General features: G+C 53.3%; 8 protein-coding genes across 8 annotated transcripts; 2 read left to right on the forward strand and 6 right to left on the reverse strand.

Annotated features, from left to right (window-relative positions):
* Positions 1-1,231: 1,231 nt before the first annotated feature.
* Positions 1,232-2,479, forward strand: J4E93_000589 (uncharacterized protein; the record flags this gene model as incomplete). Its single annotated transcript, XM_049338548.1, has 2 exons — positions 1,232-1,288; positions 1,346-2,479. The coding sequence occupies 2 exons, from the start codon at positions 1,232-1,234 to the stop codon at positions 2,477-2,479; spliced, it is 1,191 nt and encodes a 396-aa protein (XP_049204433.1).
* A 2,191-nt stretch (positions 2,480-4,670) lies between these two features.
* On the reverse strand, positions 4,671-5,381 carry J4E93_000590 (uncharacterized protein; the record flags this gene model as incomplete). Its single annotated transcript, XM_049338549.1, has 3 exons — positions 4,671-4,777; positions 4,843-5,114; positions 5,197-5,381. 3 exons carry the CDS (start codon positions 5,379-5,381, stop codon positions 4,671-4,673), a joined length of 564 nt encoding a protein of 187 aa, XP_049204434.1.
* A 1,390-nt stretch (positions 5,382-6,771) lies between these two features.
* Positions 6,772-7,618, reverse strand: GAR1 (H/ACA snoRNP pseudouridylase subunit; the record flags this gene model as incomplete). The annotated part of the gene is made up of 5 exons (XM_049338550.1): positions 6,772-7,042; positions 7,091-7,236; positions 7,290-7,390; positions 7,439-7,492; positions 7,543-7,618. 5 exons carry the CDS (start codon positions 7,616-7,618, stop codon positions 6,772-6,774), a joined length of 648 nt encoding a protein of 215 aa, XP_049204435.1.
* A 401-nt stretch (positions 7,619-8,019) lies between these two features.
* Positions 8,020-10,512, forward strand: J4E93_000592 (uncharacterized protein; the record flags this gene model as incomplete). The annotated part of the gene is made up of 4 exons (XM_049338551.1): positions 8,020-8,275; positions 8,332-8,785; positions 8,832-10,091; positions 10,143-10,512. 4 exons carry the CDS (start codon positions 8,020-8,022, stop codon positions 10,510-10,512), a joined length of 2,340 nt encoding a protein of 779 aa, XP_049204436.1.
* Positions 10,513-11,116: 604 nt separating this feature from the next.
* J4E93_000593 (uncharacterized protein) lies at positions 11,117-14,386 on the reverse strand (the record flags this gene model as incomplete). The annotated part of the gene is made up of 1 exon (XM_049338552.1): positions 11,117-14,386. The coding sequence occupies one exon, from the start codon at positions 14,384-14,386 to the stop codon at positions 11,117-11,119; it is 3,270 nt and encodes a 1,089-aa protein (XP_049204437.1).
* A 268-nt stretch (positions 14,387-14,654) lies between these two features.
* Positions 14,655-15,512, reverse strand: J4E93_000594 (uncharacterized protein; the record flags this gene model as incomplete). Its single annotated transcript, XM_049338553.1, has 2 exons — positions 14,655-15,395; positions 15,444-15,512. 2 exons carry the CDS (start codon positions 15,510-15,512, stop codon positions 14,655-14,657), a joined length of 810 nt encoding a protein of 269 aa, XP_049204438.1.
* Positions 15,513-15,972: 460 nt separating this feature from the next.
* J4E93_000595 (uncharacterized protein) lies at positions 15,973-16,670 on the reverse strand (the record flags this gene model as incomplete). The annotated part of the gene is made up of 2 exons (XM_049338554.1): positions 15,973-16,424; positions 16,508-16,670. 2 exons carry the CDS (start codon positions 16,668-16,670, stop codon positions 15,973-15,975), a joined length of 615 nt encoding a protein of 204 aa, XP_049204439.1.
* Positions 16,671-17,361: 691 nt separating this feature from the next.
* J4E93_000596 (uncharacterized protein) lies at positions 17,362-18,633 on the reverse strand (the record flags this gene model as incomplete). Its single annotated transcript, XM_049338555.1, has 3 exons — positions 17,362-17,854; positions 17,908-18,367; positions 18,420-18,633. 3 exons carry the CDS (start codon positions 18,631-18,633, stop codon positions 17,362-17,364), a joined length of 1,167 nt encoding a protein of 388 aa, XP_049204440.1.
* Positions 18,634-21,225: the final 2,592 nt, after the last annotated feature.

A 21,225-nucleotide genomic window follows, 5' to 3' on the forward strand; every position in this document is an offset into this window, starting at 1 on the left:
GTCCAAGGTCCAAGGTGGATTATGTTCAGTGTCGTCTCAGTGAGGTACAGCGCAGGTAGGTAACGAGCGACAAGGAGGGCGCGGTTGTGGAGCTGTGAGGACGCGTAATACGGCGAGCGTGATAATCACTGATAGGGTGGGAACAAGCGAGCGGGAGAGTGTACTGGCAATAGCTATGTACTATGCGGGAAGCGAGTGAAAGCAGGATATGCAGTATGACGGGAGAGGGCAAAGAAAGCTGGTGGTGAAGAAAGTGGCAGCGCTGTCGAGGTGGAGAGGCAGCCGACGTGAAGTGCTGCAGCTCCGTCGATCCAAGCTAGCAGGACCGAACAGGTAGTTGTTCAATTGGGAAGGCTCTAGCGCCAAAGCAGGACAGTTGGCAGGAATTGGCCCTGTTGCGCAACTGCGGGAGGACAACTAGTAAGAGTTGCGACTGTGGAGTCGAGCGCGAGCGCATGGTGAGCAGGCGTTCGCGACTTCCTAGCGACTCAACGAATGACGTTGGTGCGCAACGTCCTCTAGCCGCTTTGGGACGGCAGGTCGTGATCTGACATGTGTATGCCATCCAGTGTCATGTCCATCAGCGCCGTGAGCGACAATGGCATGGCAGGCTGTCCGCCATTGACACACGCATGTGATGCGCATGCGGCGTCGAGGCATATGTGGTGGCCGGCCCCGTCACCGATTCTGCGCGTCGTCATCCGCGCATCCATGTGGTGTAGCTCGAGAAGCAACGGACCTCGCCCGTTCCCCGAGGATGGCCTGCAGCGATAAGGCAAGGCGTGTCTGAAACATTCCCACGGTCCAGCGTTACCGATACCATACGGTACCTCTCCTGTCTTACTCAGCACGTTACCGCAGCCACCAGATGCGCGACCCCTGCCGCTCGCCAAACCCTCAGCAGCATAGGTTTTCTTTGTTGCAGGCGCACTCGGACAAGGCTCCAGCGCCGGATAGGAGCCCGCTATGGGGTCACTAAGGCTTTCGTGCCGCTTGCGACTCCTAGCACCTTGACTTCATCATCACTCCTACAACGCCCTGGCAAGTACGAGGCCTGTGCTGCCGCAGACTTTGAGGCTAGTCCGCTTGCATCGCCAGCTCCTCACATTCCTTGCCGGACCGTCACCTCAGCTCCGCCCACGTTTCGTCTGTAGCAGCTCTATCGAGACGTTCAACGGGCCATATCACTGCTGGATCTCCCTACCCCGTCGTCCAACCCAATTGCTCCGCCATGGCCGAACAGGACGAAGTCGCGAGCAAGGTCCTGCGAAGGGCCCAAGTCTCCAAGGTCCATCTCTCCGTCTGCAGCCCCTCGCCCTTTGTTTGCTAACCAGGTGTACTACAGATGACCCGAACGCTGCAGAACCGCCTCGCCCTGGCCAACGTCAAGATGAAGAATGGCTGGGAGAGCCTCAGCCTGGATGCCATTGAACCCGTCCTCGACGGCGCTGAGCGCAAACGCAAGCGCCCCGGTTCCAGCAACGAAGCCATGTCGGATGTTTCGAGCGTCTCCGAGCGCTTCTATCAACCCAGCGTCCTCGACTCCTCCCCACTCCAAGCCCCCATATTCTCCGACGATGTCCGACGATCCGTCAGCCGGTCCGTCAGCACAGGCAGTTACCTTCAAAACAAGCGGCCCCGTCAAGACCGGACAATGTACCCAGCATCGAGCAACCACGCCCGTGTCAAGGTGAGGACAGCCACCAGCGCTGCTACCTCGTGGAAGAACAGCTTCCAACTGCCCGAGTCTTCGCCTGTATACCATCGCCGGCACGCACGTTTTGGTCGTCAACATGTCCCTAGCCTGTCTTTCGTCTCCGAAACTTCGACCGTTCCCGATCCACATTCGCCCCTACTCTCCGAAGACGATGACGAAGACCTACCCATCACATCCTTCTCTATCAACAGATCGCACTTTTCCCTCGACCGGTCGCACTTCCAGTCATCGCCGCCGCCGCAGAGGGCCCCACGCACGCCGCCCCCTGATGTCGCTCGCTCAGCACGTCTTCGACAACGTGGATTCAATGCTGCCGGTGCAGCTCGGGAAGGAAAACAAGGAGATGACGATGCAAACCTCTTGATGTACCTGGCTACATCACCGACGCCAGTCCGTCCAGGTCACCAGAAGCCGCAGATGCTTGCGCCATCGACTCCACCACCCAAAGCGACACCCCTTCCCTCGTCGATGATGTCCACGCCCGGCGGTGGCGGCTCTCACTACATGGGTTTCGGACTTGCGACACCGTCAACAAACCTCAATTTTGCCGAGTTCCTCAACATGTCGCCGAGTCCTGCCCAGGCCAATGCATCCTCATGGAACCGCACACCCGTTGCGACCCGAACACCTGCTGCCGTCCGAGAAGCACGACGTCACCTCAACTTCGATAACATTGGTCCTCCTGGTGACGCTTCCCATATGAACGCTCACATCGGAAGGATGGATGGCCCAATGGACCTTGGTGGAGAGCTCATCTCGTGATTCTCACATCCTCCTCCACACACAGCCCAGCACTCATGTGGGCACGACGCAACGACACCAGGGCGACATTGAGCATACGCAATACATCGCTTCGCCACCAATCCACCCAATGCCGCTATCGAATGGCGTCTCCTTTTCTTCTCTTCGTTTTGACTCTTTGATAAGCATGGCGTTTACAGAGGCAAGACCTCTTTGGTTATGGAAGGCATCATCAACACAACCCATGCATATCTGCATACGTTTCCTACGTTATCTTTTGCAATTACCGCCCAACCGCCCCTTGGCGGCAAAATTGAGCTAGCGACAAACGCAAGCGCTTTGTATCACCCTTCACGCATATCCCCGTTCGAACACTTTATTCCAGCGACTGTATTCTAAGCAATTTTTTGTTCATTTGTTTGCTATCAACTCAGCACAGCAGTGTATAGCAGTATCACATTACGCGAGCGGTAGAATGGGACCGACGGCCTAGCCAGGCACCTCCGAAATGCAACTGCATTTTGGGGTTTGGTCATGTAGGCGAATAATAAGACGCATTGAATGATAAAGTGCCGTACATACTTGTTTCCTGGTCTCGCTAATGCACTGTGGGAAGGCTGTGCATGATAGCGAATCATCGCTACGCCACGCGTCTGCATTTCCAACCACTACCACCACTTGTCTTAAAGCTATGCGGCAAATGCGAACATGATCAACGGTTTGCAGCAGAATGAAGTACACTAAAGGTTCTATGCACCCTTCACGAGCGGCAACACCTGAGTGTCATAACGACCACGTCGCCTTTCCCATCACACCATCACGTATTACTTGCATGTTCCCTACATACAGAGTACAACACATCAATTCAGAAGATCTCGAACCACTGCACCCCAGGTAAGAGTCAGAAGGCTCTACAAGGAGCAGCCAGCCACACACCCCTCTTCCTAACCTCCGCATATCCTCACAGCCAATGAAGTCTGCCAAAACCGACGCGCTCCAGAAGTCGCCGACGCGTTTCGTGCCAACTTCGTGTCCGAGTCGCAGCGTCCTGATTGGTCACGACGCTGGTAAAAGGCAAGGCCAGCCTTTGTCGCCAAGGGTAACCATTAAGCCCCAATCTAGAAGCGTGGCTGGTATTGAAACGTGATGATGTAAGAATGTGCGGCTGGGAAATCCATCTGTACGGTGTGGATTCGTGACGGGATGATCGCCGATTTAGTGGGTGTTAGGCCCGTGGCTGGTGGTGCATGGGCGCGGGCGGCTTGGGTAACGAACGGGATTAATACACCTCACTTCTGATAAATGCGTCGGCTGGGTGACGGCGAAGGACGGGACGGGTCATGCATGCATTGTCGAGATGGCCACTTAATGTTGATCTTAAAGAAGCAAAGGCATAGATCACTGCTATCGCATCTCCAGGGCTAATGATAGAAGTTCCTTTTCTGGCCCTTCGTACTTCTTTTGCCCAGGTCCACGTATTAGCCTCGAATCCAGAGGACCCGCGGCTCCATCTCCGGGTAAGACCAAGACCCGGGAATCTTTTTGTCAGTGCGAAATGGGGGTTCTACCAAACCTGCTTTCGGTGGTGCATTGTCTGTGTTCGTATTCCATCCTGGCTATGAGGGAATTAGGATTGGTGCTTATGATGGCGTTGCTAGCTTCCGCGGAGAGAGAGGGTCGGATTGGGAATCAGATGCAGGGTGAAATGTGAAATGCAGGTCAAGTCGCGGTACCAATCATAGTCACACCGCGAGTTCCATGGTGAATGAGGCTCTTCGTGCCTGGAAGGCCATGATTCCCATGGGAAGAAATGGGTATATGCCCTGCAGAAAGCTAGCAGTCTGCAATCGTCCCATGGTAGCCTGACAGCATGTTGGCAGTTGTTAGAGCAAGAGTAACTTCTTCTGTTTCAATCGGTTATTATGGAAAATGCATTTTGCTATTATTCATCATACAGATCTGATAGCCGGAAGATCCGTCATTCCTGCTACGTTTCCTTACATTCACCCATCTTTCCTTACTATGCGTCCCATCGGTATCTCGTAATGAAGAAAAAGTACATTGCCCTAACGCCGCCGCTATTGCTGAAATCACGCAATACGCGCTTCTTTCATGTACACATGGCCATTGTCAGAAAGCAGAAAATAAGACACAAAGAAGATGGACAAGAGTCCTAAGAAGAGCAGGAAGTTGACGGGTCTGGGCCGTTAGATCACCTGGCATATGTGTTCGAGTTAACTTGGCTCGCCATGACCATCATCCACACGAGGAATATGCTTCCGATGATCCAGAAAGCGAATTCGGCTTGCCAGCATTGGCCTGTTCACTGTTAGCCATATGACTCTTTACTTGTCCGACTGGTCGCAGACACGAAGAGTACTTACAGATATTCCTTTGCTGCAGAAATGCTAGCGTATCCATGTTTGGCCCATCCACGTCGTTGTTGAAGACGTATGTATTGCACTGGTTGTTGATGTTGGGTCCGGCGAAGAGTTGTATCGCGGTTCCGATTATTCCGGCGATGAAAAGGACGAGGAGGATGAAGGATAGGAGCATCATGGTACCCGGGAGAAGTTTCCGTTGCGCGATGAAAACGATTTCGATGATGATGAAGAGTATGGCCAGGGTGCCAACTGTGACGCCGTAGGGCATTATCCTGTCAAAGGCATTAGCGGAGCGTTCATATGTATCCCTCGCTCACTATGCTGGCCGCATAGGAGATTGTAGAGTGTACATACCATGGCGTTCCCAGTCCCATCCGATCTTGTATCGCCATGAATTGCGCATTCACTCCTAATATTGTTCCGGCTGTTGCAAGCATGACAATCGTCCAGATGTTCAGTTGTAGGTCGGGCCAGTAGTACTTCTCCCGTACTACTACCGCTGAGCCCACAACTGTGCCTGAATGTCCTGCGCGAGCCATTGTATCCTTCTGTCGCGCCTCGGCGGCTAAGTCGGAAGGGTTCTGGTGAATGCGATTGTGGTCAAGCTTGCGCTAGGGTGCTCTTGCTGTGGCGTTCGATATGCGCAACGGTGGTAGTTTGCCGGTGCAACGGTTCTTCGAATACAGAGTTCTTGCGTTTCGAGGTACAGAGCCTGGTGTCGTTGATTTGCTATGCCGCCTATCCGCAGATTAGGCTTGGGACTTGGCGCTGTCGCAACGTTTCCCTTCTCCTATACCGCGAAAATCGGGTGCTTTTTGGCTCCCGTTTTCAATTGCTTTTCTCGCGAAAGTATCTCGAGTCTTTGCGCTCGCGGTCGTGTAGTCCGTGTGATGATGGATGACGTTACAGGTAACCTCAGCAACGTGCGAGGGTGTTGCGGGGCGGATGCGGAGGTCTCGGAGGTGCCTCAACAGTGAACACTGCCTTCAGGGTGAAGTTATCGTGGACGGGGGAATCGGGAAAGATATTTGCGGAGACGCGGGGAATAGAATGATGGAAATTGCGAATGCACGATGCTGAAATTGCCAAAGCCCCTGTTGTTGTGGTCCGAGGAACCTTCATGGCAGCCCAGCCTCCCAAGCTGGGATGGGGCTGGGAACGAGACTATTGGACCGGCGCAAACATCCCTTTGCTACAAACCTGGCATGTTGACATGGCTCCAGTGTTTGACAGTTGTGACGTCTGATTTATTGTCTACTATTAGTTTCTTCGATATTAGCACTGACTGGTTTGCGGATGTTTTTATGCTGACAATAAGCCTTGCGACTCACTGCAGCAGCGCATAAACTATACCACACAACCACCCAATACGAACAGGTAATAGGTAGGTATCACTCATGGTACACATTCATGCAGCTGTATATAGCAAGTTTGCGTTTGGCAGACCTTCCAGATGTGCAACACGCTTTGAAGCGCTCTTTCATGGCTGCAGTGAGCAACTACCAGTCTGACGAACAGACCATAGTCTAGCGATTTCCAAAACAACAGCTCATATTAACCGACCGAGTGCATTCGTGCGATCTTTGCCGTTTAATCGATAAGTATGGCTCGCGACGTCTTGTGAGCGTTTCCCGCACGGTCGCTGGCGTCGAAGTCTGCTCTAGAAAATATTTCAGTCGCCCAAATGCATCGGGCAGGTTGGACTTCAGAGTAATTTGACTAGAAAATATAACGCGCGCATCCTTTACAAGATGTCCATAGCATGGCGCCATGTCTAGACATGATACATTGGCCCCATCAACTCCAAAACGCCTCAAATGATCATGGTATCGGTAGGTAGTCGTAGGATCGAGCCGAAACGGCAGCGCAAACGGGTGCGCATTGCCAGCGTATTCCGAATAAAGTGGTGACCGTCCCGGATCGAGGCACTTAGTATCCTCCTCGGCCACGTCCACCAAAACCACCACCGCCGCGTCCACCTCTTGAGAAACCACCACCACCGCCTCCGCGACCGCCGAATCCACTTCCTCCACGGCCACCGAAACCGCCGCCACGTCCAGGAGGTCCACCACGTCCTCGGGGTGCTCCACGACCACGACCTCCGAAGCCACGAGCTGCGCCACGAGGAGCTCCACGACCGGCACCGGCGGCCCTCTTGGGTTTCGAAACACCACCGACGGGCTTAGGCTTAGGAAGGAATCTAGAGGAATTAGCGCAAAAATCCCAAATGCAATCTGAACCGGCTCACCTGTCAAGAGGGAGCAGCTTGTCGCCTCCAATGTAGAATTTGTCGCCAGCCTTGAAAGACTTGGCTTGTATGCCCTCTTGAGGCTTGATGGTGAAGTAGACCTGGTTCAACGGGCCGAGGATTTCGTCGACTTTGCCGATGGGTGTCTGTAGCTGGGTCAGCCCGTCATCCTTGCCTTTTCCCGTCACGGTATATGTACCTTGTTCTCCAGGTAGATGGGCGCGTTGAAGTAGGGGATCTTGGTGTTTATCGATTCGCAGAACATCTCGTTTTCGCAGTCGTGAACGAATTTGCCCATTTCTAGCATGTCATTAGCGCTTTGCTTGACCGTGTGATCGCGCCACGTACCGATGACAGTGTCTGGGGGTCCGAAAGAGCCTCCTCCGAAACCACCGCCGCGTCCTGTCGCGCATTAGCTAAAAGTCGTGTAGAGCTCCAGACATGCTACACACCTCCACGAGGAGTAAATCCACCACGTCCGCCGAAGCCGCCGCCGCGACCGCCACGAGGAGTTCCGCGAAATGCCATGTTGTTGGTGATGTTGAATGTGGATCGGTGCGCGAAAGGTGAGCTTGGTCTAGAGCTTCGCGAAAAGTTCGACTGAAAATGAAGTTGCAGATAGCGCGGCCAATCGGTACCACGTTTCGCCGGTGGCTCCTTCCGCCGCATGCAACCCCACCAAATGCGCCTCCTAAACGGCTAAGTGGGCTGTCGTGCGCGCGCATCTTTTTGGCATTGTGACTGAGTCTGACGTTGCTTTGCTTTCGGACCGGACTCTGCACACCGAGCAGGAGTCATCATAGCGACCGTATCCATTATAGACCTACTGCACTCCCATCACACCCCCGAGTTGCAGCACCTCGCATACGCCTGAGTCACAGCTCATTCAACCCCGCCCAACGCGCCTGAGACTCGACAACACCAACAACATGGCGGACGCAGTCAAGGATGCAGTCAACTCGGCTGTCGAGGGCGTCAAGAACTTGGCCGTAGATGCCGAGAAGAAGGTCGAGCAGAAGGAAAACAAGGCCCCAAAGCCCAAGAAAGAGAAGAAGGCCAAGGGCGACGCTGGTGATGGTCGTCCATTGATGCTCGACCCTGCACCAGCCTTCATCGACCACCGCATCCAGATCTTCGAGAAGCTCAAGGCGAAATACGACGAAGAGATAGCCCAAAAGCCCCGCGGTACGCTCCTCCCATAATGCCGCCGATTCCCAGTACTGACACCTCCCGCCTTGCAGAGAAGATCACCATTACCCTCGAAGACGGCAAGAACATCGAAGGAGAGTCATGGGTTACCAGTCCCGCCGACATTGCGCGAAACATCGCGAAGAGCTTATTCGAGCGCACCGTCGTTGCGCGTCTGGACAAGGGCACACCCGATGAGACCCTGTGGGATCTCGAGCGGCCTTTGGAGAAGAGCTGCAAGCTTGAGCTCCTACCATTCGACGACCCCGAGGGCAAGAAGGTCTTCTGGCACTCGAGCGCACATATCCTAGGAGAAGCATCGGAACGTAGATTTGGCTGCGACCTCTGTATCGGCCCTCCAATTGAGGACGGCTTCTACTATGAGATGGCTCTTCCAGACAACGCCGCAGTCGATCCCGCCGACCACAAGCCACTCGAGACTATCGTCAACACCATTGTCAAGGAGAAGCAGCCATTCCAGCGCTTGACCCTCTCCAAAGACGACCTGTAAGATTGTCATCCCACACGTAAGAAGAATGCTAAAACTTTCCAGACTCGAGATGTTCAAGTCGAACAAGTACAAGCAGCACATCATCAAGGACAAGATCGCCGACGGCACCTTTACCACCGTGTACCGCAACGGACCACTGATCGATCTTTGCCGAGGACCACACGTACCACACACCGGGCGGATAAAGCAGTTCAAGGTCATGAAGAACTCCGCATCATACTTCTTGGGCGACGCCAAGAACGACAGCTTACAACGTATCTATGGTGTCTCATTCCCCGATAAAGACGCAATGCAGGCCCATCTCAAGTTCCTCGAAGAGGCCGCAAAGCGAGATCATCGCAAGATTGGAAAGGAACAAGAACTGTTCTTCTTCCATGAATACAGCCCGGGTTCCTGCTTCTTCCTTCCGCACGGTCAAATTATCTACAATACACTACAGGCTTTCCTTCGCGAGGAATACTGGAACCGTGGGTACCAAGAGGTGGCATCACCAAACATGTACAACTCAGCACTGTGGAAGATCTCTGGTCACTGGCAGCATTATGCGGAAGATATGTTCACCTTTGATGTTGAGAAAGAGAAATGGGCGCTGAAGCCCATGAACTGCCCTGGACACTGCCTGATCTTCAAGCACCGCGAGCGAAGTTACAGGGAACTGCCCATTCGCATGGCCGATTTCGGTATCTTACATCGAAACGAAGCTAGCGGTGCGCTCACTGGTCTCACGCGAGTCCGTCGTTTCCAGCAGGACGACACTCACGTATTCTGTACCCAAGACCAAATCACCGAGGAAATCTTTGCACTTTTCGACTTCCTCAAGGCGGTATACGGAAAGTTCGGCTTCACATTCAAGCTGAAGCTGAGTACACGCCCAGAGGGTTTCCTTGGTGACATCGACACCTGGAACAAGGCAGAGGCCAAGCTGACGGACGCCTTGAACGAGTTTACAGCTGCCGGTGGTGGTGCTTGGGAGCTGAACCCTGGAGATGGTGCCTTCTACGGTCCCAAGATCGACATCACCATCTCTGATGCTTTGAAGCGAGAGTTCCAGTGTGCTACCATTCAACTCGACTTCCAACTGCCTAACCAGTTTGAGCTCGAATACATGACGTCCGAAGTCATTCCCACAAAGTCCAAGGACCAGCCTCAGGCTCAGGAAGGCGGACACATTGAGCAGAAGAAGGAGAAGCTGGAAGGTGCCGACGTCACAATCCCCAAGAAGATCAAGGAGCCGCAACCAGGTTACGCCCGCCCTGTCATGATTCACCGCGCTATCTACGGATCCTTCGAGCGATTCATCGCGTAAGCTTCAATTCCTATGAACTGAGCGAACATGTTTACTGACAAGATTAGTATCCTCACAGAGCACTTCGCCGGTCGATGGCCCTTCTGGCTCTCGCCTCGCCAGGTCATGGTCATTCCCGTTATGCCTGGCGCGAACGACTACGTCAAGGAAGTGCAGACAGCGCTCCGCAAACACCACCTCCACGCCGACATTGACATCAGCGGCAACACCATGCAAAAGAAGATTCGCACAGCGCAACTCGCACTCTACAACTTCATCATGGTCGTTGGTGCCGAAGAACAACAAGCAAGGGCTGTGAACTGGAGGAACCGTGACGACCAGGAGACACAGCAGCGTGGTGTCATTGTACCGCTCGACGAGGCGATAGAGAAGCTGGTCAAGTTGAGGGATGAGCGCAACATCGAGAACAAGGTCTAAATCTTGAGTGGGAAGATATATCAGCAAGATGCATGGGAAGGCGTACGAGGTATGAATATACGATTTGATGAAGGTGGAAAAAGGTAGTGGAGTGCTTATGGACCTTCAGCGTCTGTTGCCATATGGACCAGAAGTTGACCACAGCTATATCATCGCATGAATGACCTCGAACGAAGTACATTTGAGCCATGACTGTTGCCTGCTATGTCCAGTATCCAGAAAGAACCAGATACCGTGATTTGCCAAAAATGAATATTTGTGGACAGCTGAGAAGATTACATCTCATTTAGCAACGACTCAGAACCTGGCACATATAGCTACATTCACTGTGACATGTGCAAATAAACATCAGAAGTAGAGTGCTAAAGCGGCACAAATATCGACATTCAAACGAAACAGACAATCTGTAAGTGGTATCTAACGAGCGCGATGAATGATGGAAAGCATGCTTGCAACGCCGTGCATAGGTATAATGAGAACGCCTCGCGCAAAACAATACAGTAATTCGCCAACTCCGTCGTAATCAGTTTCGTATCCAACTTTGTCATCTCCTCTCCTCACGCCTTTGAGAGCGTGTGAACATCAGTATACAGCATCCTGCAGATTACCATCCACCCCTAACCCTCCTAACCTTCTCCTTCCCGCCAACGCGACCGGCGGTGATGCGGCGGACCCATCGCCTGATAGCCCAACCCCTGGCCAAGGCCTGGAAAGCCAAAACATCGCTTTCCAGTTGTTGACGCCGGGCATCTTGGATCGCCTTCCAACGTCGCTGAATGATTGTGGCGGCATCGACCATCTTCTGTCGAGCCTGTGCTACGACAGCGCAGTCATGCGCTATCTTCATGGCTTGGATGCGAGTGCTGATCTGACGACGGAGGAGGAAACGACGGACAGCTGACTGGATGGTCGACGCGGCGCGGTGTGTACGAGCAAGTGGCAACAAGCGACTAGCTAGGAAGGATAGTGTGAGGAGGGTGAAGTCTCGGCTTGGGATGGAACGAGCGGTGTTGTGCTGCGGCGTGAAGAGCGCAATGAATGAGGTTGAGCAGCCCACAGCCTTGAGCTTTGCTGCCAGACCCAGACGTCCGGTTCCTTCTGTGGAGATAGTCAGGTTTGAAGGCAAGTAAGTGTCGACAATGACCTCTAGGACCTTTGGATCCGCGAAGCTCGTTGTCAAGTTTGCGACGCGCAAGCCATGGAGACGAGCAATGGAGCGGGACCAAGAAAGAAGAAGACGCTTGTGGTATGCCATGCCGTCCAGCTCAGATGTCTCTTCCTCTTCGTTCTCAGAATCGAGGACTCGTCCCTCGTAGCTGTCTCGGGCTCTGTACCACTGGTTGCGGAAGCGCTCCGTCTCCTTGACCAGCTGCGGCCAGTCGACAAGACTTCCAAGGCCACACTTGCCAACAAGGGACCAAAGAAGCGACAGCGTCTTCTCGCGATGTCCGTCGACGATATCTTCGGCTCGGATACCACTGACCGCTGCGCTAGGCATGCCTGGCACATTGCTCAATGCAGCCAGGGCGACCTGGACGTTGTAGACCTTCTGGGGACGGCCAATGGCCGGGTATTTGAGGTGTTGGGAGAGGACCCAGGTGTCCTTCTGCGAAGGGTCGAGGGAGCTGTTGAGAAGCTCACCGCTGGGTAGGCTAAGAGTGACGGTGTCGTCTTGCTGTGTTCCAAGGGTGGTAGACGGGTAGAGTAGTAGCTCTACAAGACGAGTGAGTACGATGCCATCACGGAGGTCGATGGCGATGTTGTCGATCTGATAGGTGTACTCCTGTAGTGGATACTGAACATGTTCGACCTTGTAGTTGAGGTGGTTTAGGGGCCGAGTTATGTCGCCGTGCGAAGGTAGCAGCATCTTCGATAGTTGGTGCAGGATCTCAACAGACGTCTTGTAGGATGATGTTGTTTGAAAAAGGCAGCCTGGTAAAGCATCCGTTGTCTTCGCTTGGTCGAGGATGAGAACAAGCATGAGACTTCGCAATGCAGTACGCCGCCACGACCAGCCTTGGGAGCCAAAGTCATCATCGCCGCGTGTGAGGCTTGCAATACTACCACCTCCGGACTTGACCCGGACAGCGTCCTCGTTCTTGATGAGAAAAGCGGACAGGAAGCTTTCGATCGCCCGGCGCTCTGCGCGATACTGGCGAGAGCCATCATCTGAGCATGTTGAGCCTGTGGACAGTCGGCAGGGCGTTGTGATTTGGCGACCGACAATAGTCTCAGCCGCGGCACGTAGTGCGTTTAGATCGTATGACTTGGTCCACAGGTTGAGGAACTTCTTGCGCAGTCCGACGTCGTCCTTGAGTCTAAGTGTCTGAGCGAGGAGGTCCTTCGGTATGCTCAGTGCGCCGAACTGAAGCGAAGCCTGTAGTCGCTTGTGGAGTGATGGCATTGCGGGATCGTGGTAAATGGCAAGCATCTTCTTGCGCATCTCCTCCGGGCTCTGTTCCGCGTTCGGATCCTTGGCCGCCGAGTCAAACACGGAGTTGAGAAGCTGGGTGATGGCGACTTCCTGGTAGGTGAGCCAGTTGTCTTCGTACAATTCCGGCTGAGCCAGATCCTCTTGCAGTACTGGGTACTTCTCTCTTGATTGCGGTCGCTGGCCCACTTCGTGCAGCATGGTGATACTGCTCGCGACACTTCCAGTCTTCTGACGACGCAGAGCTGTGGGTGGAGACTTGTCGGTGTGGAAGGGCGAGGAAGATAGTGGCGCGCGCTTCGCCTTGGCCAGTTTCGCTCGTTCGGTCTTGATGGTCGTCCTCAAAGATGCTCTGCTTGTTGCGGCAGAGGCGGTGCCATCTGCCCTTGCCTTGAGCGCCTTTGCTGGTGCATCGTCTTGAGCCACGTGTGACCGTGGTCGTTTCTGGGATCCCTCGGGCCTCTTCTTGGTGTGTAGTATCCGCTCGGGTTCTTTCGGGGCGTTGAAATGGACTTTGGGTGCTTTTGCGTCGGGCTTCTTTGTATCAGCCTTGGTGAAGTTGATCTCGATGTGTACTCCGTTCTTCTTCTTCTCGACAGCCTCCATTCCGGGTGGAAGATTCTCTTTCCCTCCTCCTGAGCCTACGACGTCACTCGAGAAAGACGAACCTTGTGACGAGCGCGATGCGGTACTCAGAGGGCCTCGCTTCGGTGGTGCAGCCAGAGACTTGCGCGGTAGCTTCTTCTCCCTCTTCAACGCTGGCATGAGGTTGTTTCCTTCCTCCTCAGAAAGTGTGACCAGATCCAGTCCGATATCTGGTGACGGCTCCCGAACGTTGCGCGACGCGTGTGTAGGCTGTCCCGGGTGGATGGTGAAGACTGACGTGTCATCAGACGGTATGTAGATGGTCCTCCGTCGCAGGTCTTTCTTAGAGGCCTGCTTCTTGAGCTCCTTCCTCTCCAAAACGTCCTCTTGTAGCCGAACAGTCGCATTGACATCCGTCGCATGCCTGTCGCTAGGTGCGTGCGAGACACGTCTCCGATGCGGCTTCTCCACTTGTGGCTCCTGGGCAGGCGCGACTGCCTTGGGTATTCTCTGCGCGGGGTGCGCAAGTATGGTGCTCTTCTTTGTCCTCGCAGCTGCGGGAACAACGCTGGCACGGCTCCTCCTCTTGACCGCAAACTCGGCTTGCTGCTGCTCTTCCTCCTGCGCGACATCCTCGAAGATGTCAAGCGAGGGGTTGAAGGCAGGCTTGTGTGTGGCACGCATCGGTCGTCGCGGCTTGGCCTGGCGGGGCTTCAGTTCGGTTGTGTATTCGAGGTTTGCCGTCGTGTTGTTGTCGTCGAAGTAGGAAGGCGCGTAGTGGCTGCCATAGCCGCTGTAATAGCTGCCCGTGGAGGAATAGGGCGCCGGGCAGGGTGTGCCTGCCGTGTATCCGTACATGGTGGCTGGTAGTTAAGTCGGTCTGCTGGCAATGTGTTGTCGCGCCGGCGCATATAGGTTGTGAGGGATCCTCGTCCAAGAGCGTTCAGCATCATTTGCGTGGGCGCACGCTTAGCCCGTTGTAGCGCGGCAAGCGGGTCCCGTTTATCAACACTATCAACAGTGTCGACCGGGCAACAGTAGCCCTGCCAAACATCGAACGAACATCACCAGCTTGACGTCACTAGGCATGACACGCTACCATAGCATACCATACAATACTGTGCATCTAAGGAATGCCCCGACCCGCTCTGATGGCTTTGGCCGCTTCGGACTGTGCTCTGTCTTCTGCATACCGCTGATAGATCGGCAAGTAATGCTCCCTCTCGCTCAGCGTTTCTTTGACGCTCTTTCTGCTCTCCACAGCAGACAGCCACTTCCTGAAGCGCTTCCAGACCTCTTCGTCCTCCCCGCCTTTTCCTTCATCAGGAATGCCCGACCCACCCTTGAAGTGGTCGAACACCCACAGCCTGTTTCCCCATGGGGCCAGAACAATGTCAATAAGTCCAAAGTCGTTGCCTGAGAAGTACGGCCCCTCAGCATCCATCTCACGTGTGAATTCTTTGAGATGGTTCAGGAATTCCTTCTGCTTCTCCTCCAAGCCATCGCCCTGATGTTGCAGAAAACGGTGGTAGGCAGGGATGATGCGACTGCCTACATAGTCGGTCCAGATCCTCGTTCTAGCTCTCTGATAGGGATCCGTCGGCATCAGGTGCGGTGTATGCTGAGGGAATGCCTCTTCCAGGAACTCGCAAAGAACAGTACTCTCGTAGAGTGGCTTGTTCTGGTATTGCAGCGTTGGGACTAGACCACGGGGGTTGAGATCCAATAGAGACTGTGGCTTGTGGTACGGGTTGACTTCGATATATTGGTACTGTATACCCTTCTCCTCCAGCGCTATCCATACGCGCTGCACAAAGGGACAGAACCATCCCGAGTACAGTTTCAAGGGGCATTCGGCTGAGTGAGCCTTCAAAGATCAGCAACGATAAGATACTATAGACGTGTGTTTGCTTACTTTGACCGTCGCTGCTGCAAGTCCTGTCGCTTCAGGATGAAGGTCTGCGTCAGGATGATCTTTGCCCATGGTAGTGGTGATGGTAGTTATCAGAGTTGTACTAGTATAATGTAACTGCTGGCAGGTTGTGTGCTCTTAGGCATTTGGCGACCCCTCAAGGCTATATAGCAGCGATCGCCGTCTTTGCGAACTTCGACGCCATATACAAGGATTGATCACATCATCGTCAAACGCCGTGGCCATGACGAAAGTGGGGTAGCCTCCAATCGCAGCTACCCACCTTCGCAAGCTCGTTCAAACGTTCCGTCAAGCGCACATGCATGTATGGACGCTGATTGCTTCCACGCTTTTCAATGTATGCTCTGCTTTGCACATCACGCCTTTTGTACATTCATTTCCGAAGTGCATTGCATCGTGCATGTGTCATTGAATATGATTATTGTTGTAAATCTGCAAGCCTTCATAGCTTCGATGGAGATCTACCAAGATCTCAACATATTCCCATTATATTAACAGTGCTTATGTGCACTTACATCGACCTGGCCTTCTCCAAATCCGCCTCCTTGAGTTCCCTCAGCTTTCCGGTGTTGGCGACGCCGCCTGTGACATTCGCGCTGATGATCTCCTTTGCGTAACCCAAGAGACCGACATCTGTCACGTAGTATGAGACGTACTTGCTCTTGATCTCAATCAGAGTCATACGGGGGTCCTCGGGGCCACCAGTGTGCTTGCCATCACCGAGATCACCGAACCATGCTGCAGCGCCGCGGCTCCATACCTCCTTGATGCGGGGGTCGCTGTTGTCTGTTGTTGTGGCAGTTCCTGTGATGGAGGCCCACTCTTGTGTCTTCAGGTCTTGGAACGAGATCTGGACTTCTTTGTTTTGGTTCAAGTCGTTGAACTTTTGCGAGTGGTTGTTGGCGAGGAAGAGGAAGTCGGGACCGTCGCGGCGGGCGAGGGCCATGGAGCGACCGACGGGGCCTAACAATGGTTAGTCTAGAGCTACGTGGGATAGAATCGAGGGGATAGAGCTTGAGAGTGCAGGAACGTAGGGGTGAACATACCGACACCATTGCGGTATGTGTTGAGCATGCAAATCTTCTTGCCGTCTACCATCTCAAAGAACTGCTTGATCTGCTGGTCCTTGGGCGTCTCATCGTCGTACTGCTTCGCGACAGAGGGGTCGGTCTTGGAGTTGACCTCGCTAGCCTTGAGTTGGTCGGGCATTCTGGAGATGTGTGTAGTAGAGAAGTATCGAGGAGTAGTTGTTCTGATAGGTGTTGTAATGCGAGTTGCAAGTTGAATTCTGGGTAGAGCTGTTCGTGCAGAGCGTACAAGTAGTCGAGGGCCAGCAGACATCTTGGTATAGGCTGCTCGTGATATGTACGTGGACGTAACGGTGAGATCAGAGGGTCAAGTAACAGCGGCTATTCCACGCCGACGCGAGCCCATGTGGCTGGTCAAGGGACGCCTCATAAGCAACATGACGTCGTGATGGAGCGCGTTCGGTGGGCTGGTGGCACATTGGGTGGAGGTGGAGGCATTCTAGACATATGCATGACGATGTTTTTAATTCGCGTTAGGTGCGCGGCACGCTAAGACGCGCCCGATCGATCTCTCCCGGTAGCTGGCTTCGGGGCCGGTGTGCACAGAGTCCGAAAGGCACTCGCATACGCGCATCTCATGTGAGAAGATGCCGTCTCGCCGAGGGGCGCGATGGTATTCGTTCCCTGCCAGGTACGAAAGGGTGGGTGGGTCTCAGCATTGGTAGCGGTCCTGTTCCGCACTGCAGCGATTACGCATGTCCGAAAGGAAGGCTCACACGTCCAAGATGTCGCCTCACCTTGATAATTAGGAGGCGTAACGTACATTCATTCATCTAAGCATCTATTCATAGATAGAGTGTCTGGCTAACACATCAAACCGCCCTCCCAAAGTGGTCGCTCGCAACATCACTGCGGTCCCAACGCTCATCGTCGAGTCTTCTCTCTGTATTCAGTTCAATGGTCTTCGTTGCGGTCATTTCGATCCTTCCCTCATCAACCTCACCAGTACTACTGCTCGCATTATCGTCGCTCAATCGGTGAAACTTGCCAAACTCGGAGACGTTCCCGAGCTCGAAGACTTCAGGCTGCGTGTGGGTCGATGTGAATGTTCTTTTGACATGACTCCTGGTCACACCGACAGTAGACTTTGTATGTGTAACAAAGCCCTGAAGATGGAGGGCCTTGGCAAACATCCGAAGAAGAGGTTTGAACGAGAGGGCACAAGCGCTGAGGAGATACATGCCCGGCTCTATCATTGTCCAGTTTATGAGCGCAACATGATTCCATGTTACATCTGTAAGAGGTCCGGCTTCCGCGAGGGTTTGGGCGAACACGACGGTGCGAATTATAGATGCGACGATACCACTATATATCGGTCAGCTACGAATAAGGCCTGGGAAGTACAAGTGGCGACTTACACGCTTCCGGTCAGGAAAATGAGTAACAGCCCAATTCTTCTTCCAATACTGATCTTCAGACACCACACTGTTCTTAGAGGTAGTATCAAGACGGCCAAATCGGTTGCGATGTTAGGTACGCTAGAGCTGTTCGCAAAGACTTGAACGTTGAAGCATCTTCCATTCGGAATGTTCTTGTCCCAATTGAACCTGAAAGGCATGCACTGGAACCCGACAGCTACCGTGAAAGAAATCCACGTAGAAATAATGAGAACGACTAGCGTCTTAGCAGCCAGGCGCTCGTACTTGTTGGTAAGGATATGCAAGTAGAGCAGTACAACAGTGAGTTTTGGGAATGCGACAGCTGCTGGATGCAAGACCTCTTGTATCATAATGCCTTTGAAGTGCTCGGATATCTTTGCCGGATCTGTTGACGCAATGTAGGCCATATGTCGTCCAGTGCTGGCTTTTTCGACCATGACTGATTGATATGTTAGCTGGCGCAAGCAGTCTCCAAGGCGTTGCATGCTTACCGATACCAACAATGCAAAGGCCCACCTCAGCTAGCCATGCAAAAGGAACGAGAACATCTTCGATATTCAACGCGGTACTCGTGAGATAGCGTGAGTAGTAACGTAAGGCAACAAAAGATGTGCAGAAAAAGATCAGCAGGCAGGCTGTCGCTTTGATAGTTGGGCCTCGATCTTCGGCCAGAAACTCTGGCGAGGTATATTGCGATAGACTCATAACAAAACTAGAGAACCTTCAGCTGCCAAAATGACTACCAGAGTCACGTATTCGGCAATCTGAAAGTAGAAAGAACGGCCACGAGCCGACCGAGCGCATATCCTGTGGGTGGGGCAAGCATCAAATACTATCGCCACAAGTCATCTTTGCGGCGCGGTATGTGTTCATGGAATCTGGCTGGCCAGTGTATCAGAGATGCAGAAGCACCTAGCGTGTCTGTGCTAACCTCGAGGCATGTACCTTGGTCGAGGAGATCTGAACCATTGAGATAGCTCTGGGGAACGCGCCAAAATGGATAATGGGGATATCAGACGTGTTTGGGAAGACCACATAGGCTGATGCATTGTGACAGGTCGCATGTTGGTACCTGCAATCCCAAGTTGGCAGATGGGTTTGCTTCCGAGTTTCTGGGGTATATGTAAATAAGCTTATGTGCCTGTCGTTGGTATGACGTTGGACGAACGCATAGCTTTGCGCTCACTAACTCGATAGAACCGATTACGACCAGGCAGAACTGTTCCAGATTCGTCGTCAGCAGTCCCGATAACCTTTTGTTGTTGGTGTTGGATGGGCCATCACTTCGTAGTAGCCGGTTGACCTTTCGAAGCATTGAGGGGATATCCGAGGCATGTGTATGAGTGGAGGATACATTGGCCGTTGCCATGGATGAAACGCGCATATTCGCCCTGAATGCAGGCTGCAAGCGAGATCTAGTTTTCAACTCTGCCGCAGGGGATGTTCGTGTCGGGTCAACACAATACAGACCTGAAGAGGCTTGGGAGATCTGAAACGCAGTTTCCTGCGGCTGTTCCACGCGCATGAACGGGTACATGAGGGTACCTTGCAGCCATCGGATCGCGAATATGGGCGACAAAGATCGCATGCGCTCTGAAATGAAGTGCTTAATCATGTATCCGGCCTTGATGTTCGTCGCGAGAAAGTTCGCAATCTCGTACAGAACGCACCAGCCGGATCTAAGGGCGTAGGGCGCTGGTGTCAGTTGACGCGACACCAACACATTGTTGCACAGTACCCGCTTGTGGAAAGTCCCAAGAGGTTGCAAGAGGTTGGTGGTATGTTCAGAGCCAGTGACGTGAGTGCTCGGTTGGATAAAGTGATGAGTTGCAGTGAGGTTGTTGCCGCGAGACTGTGAGACACCCCGAGTCAGAGCCCCGCACGAGCCACAACGCACGCACTCAGATGACGAAGGAACCTTCACCATGGAAAGAACCGCGGCACAACTCCATCTGCAGATGTGCAAATTCTTCTGATGGAAGGACATGCAGCGACCGCGCTCAGGCCATAGGTTCCGCTACGTAATCTACCGAATTCCTTCACTAACCATTCGCGCAATGGAACGCCCTGAAGGATGCAGAATTCGAGATGTTCGCGCCCTTTTGCGATGAAGGGCGACAAACTGTTTATTTATGTATCCTTGATATATGACTTCCTCTCATGGGTTCATCTTCGGATACGACATCTCACTTTGCTTCCTTCCATCACGTACCTCTTCGTCATCAGTCAGCATGCCGAACGAAGATGCCGAAGTATATGCCCTTATACTTGAGGAGAACCGGAAGTGGATGGAGCAATATCCACTTCACGATAGCGATTGCGAAATCCACACGGCGACTTACAAAGGCGATGTTGCTCTGGTCACATCTATACTAGAGAACAACACAACCGCCACCACGAACATCGACGCTCGTAACGGGAACGATTGTACCCCTTTACACCTCGCTATACGCGCCGATCACGGATCGGTTGTACAGCTTCTCTTGGAAGCTGGTGCAGATCCTACACTCAAAGACGACATCGAGCCAGCCTACCAAGTTTCGCTGTCTGCACTTGACCTTGCAGCTTGGCTGGGACAATCAAATGCATTAGCCGCGCTCCTCGACCACGATATCAGTATATCGCCATCCGCGCTATTTTTTGCCGCATCCAAGAATCACGTGGACTGCCTTGCCTTGATTCTAGAGAAGCAGGGAACTCGCGACTTCTCTGATATGTCCAGGCTAGAGGCTGTACGGCTAGCCATAGAAAGAGCGGCCTTGTGTTGGCATGTGGAGGCTTTTGAGCTACTTCTCCACTACTACCAGGCAAGGTTTTCAGATCCCGTACGCCTCAATGGAAATGGGACAGCCCTAGGAAAAGCCCTCATTTGCGCCCTTTACGACTACGACTGTGACGACCGATGCCGACCACCAGTCTTATGCTGCCCTCTGGACAAAAGCGTTTCTAGCATCATGGATAGTCTTGTCAAAGCTGGTGCTGATGTCAATACGCGTGACGATCAAGGTCGACACTCTACAGCTTTTTGGGCTTGCCTACACATGTCGCACGTGCCGCGAGATGTTGTACGATTTCTTCTGGCCAACGGCCTGCGCGTCGATCACGTTGCGCCTGATGAGACTTCGCCGCTTTGCGGCATCATTCGAGACGCGGACGATGACCCGAGTCTTGTTGAGGATCTCATCAAGGCGGGAGCAAGCGTATCCGGTACGGACGAGGACGGCTACACCCCATTGCATTTGGTAGCAAATGCCTCATTCGCAAAAGTTCTCATCGCGAACGGCGCGGATGTTTCTG

The sequence above is a fragment of the Alternaria ventricosa genome (genome assembly GCF_023758065.1).
Source record: "Alternaria ventricosa strain BMP 2768 chromosome Unknown scaffold_1, whole genome shotgun sequence".
Lineage (NCBI taxonomy): Eukaryota > Fungi > Ascomycota > Dothideomycetes > Pleosporales > Pleosporaceae > Alternaria > Alternaria ventricosa.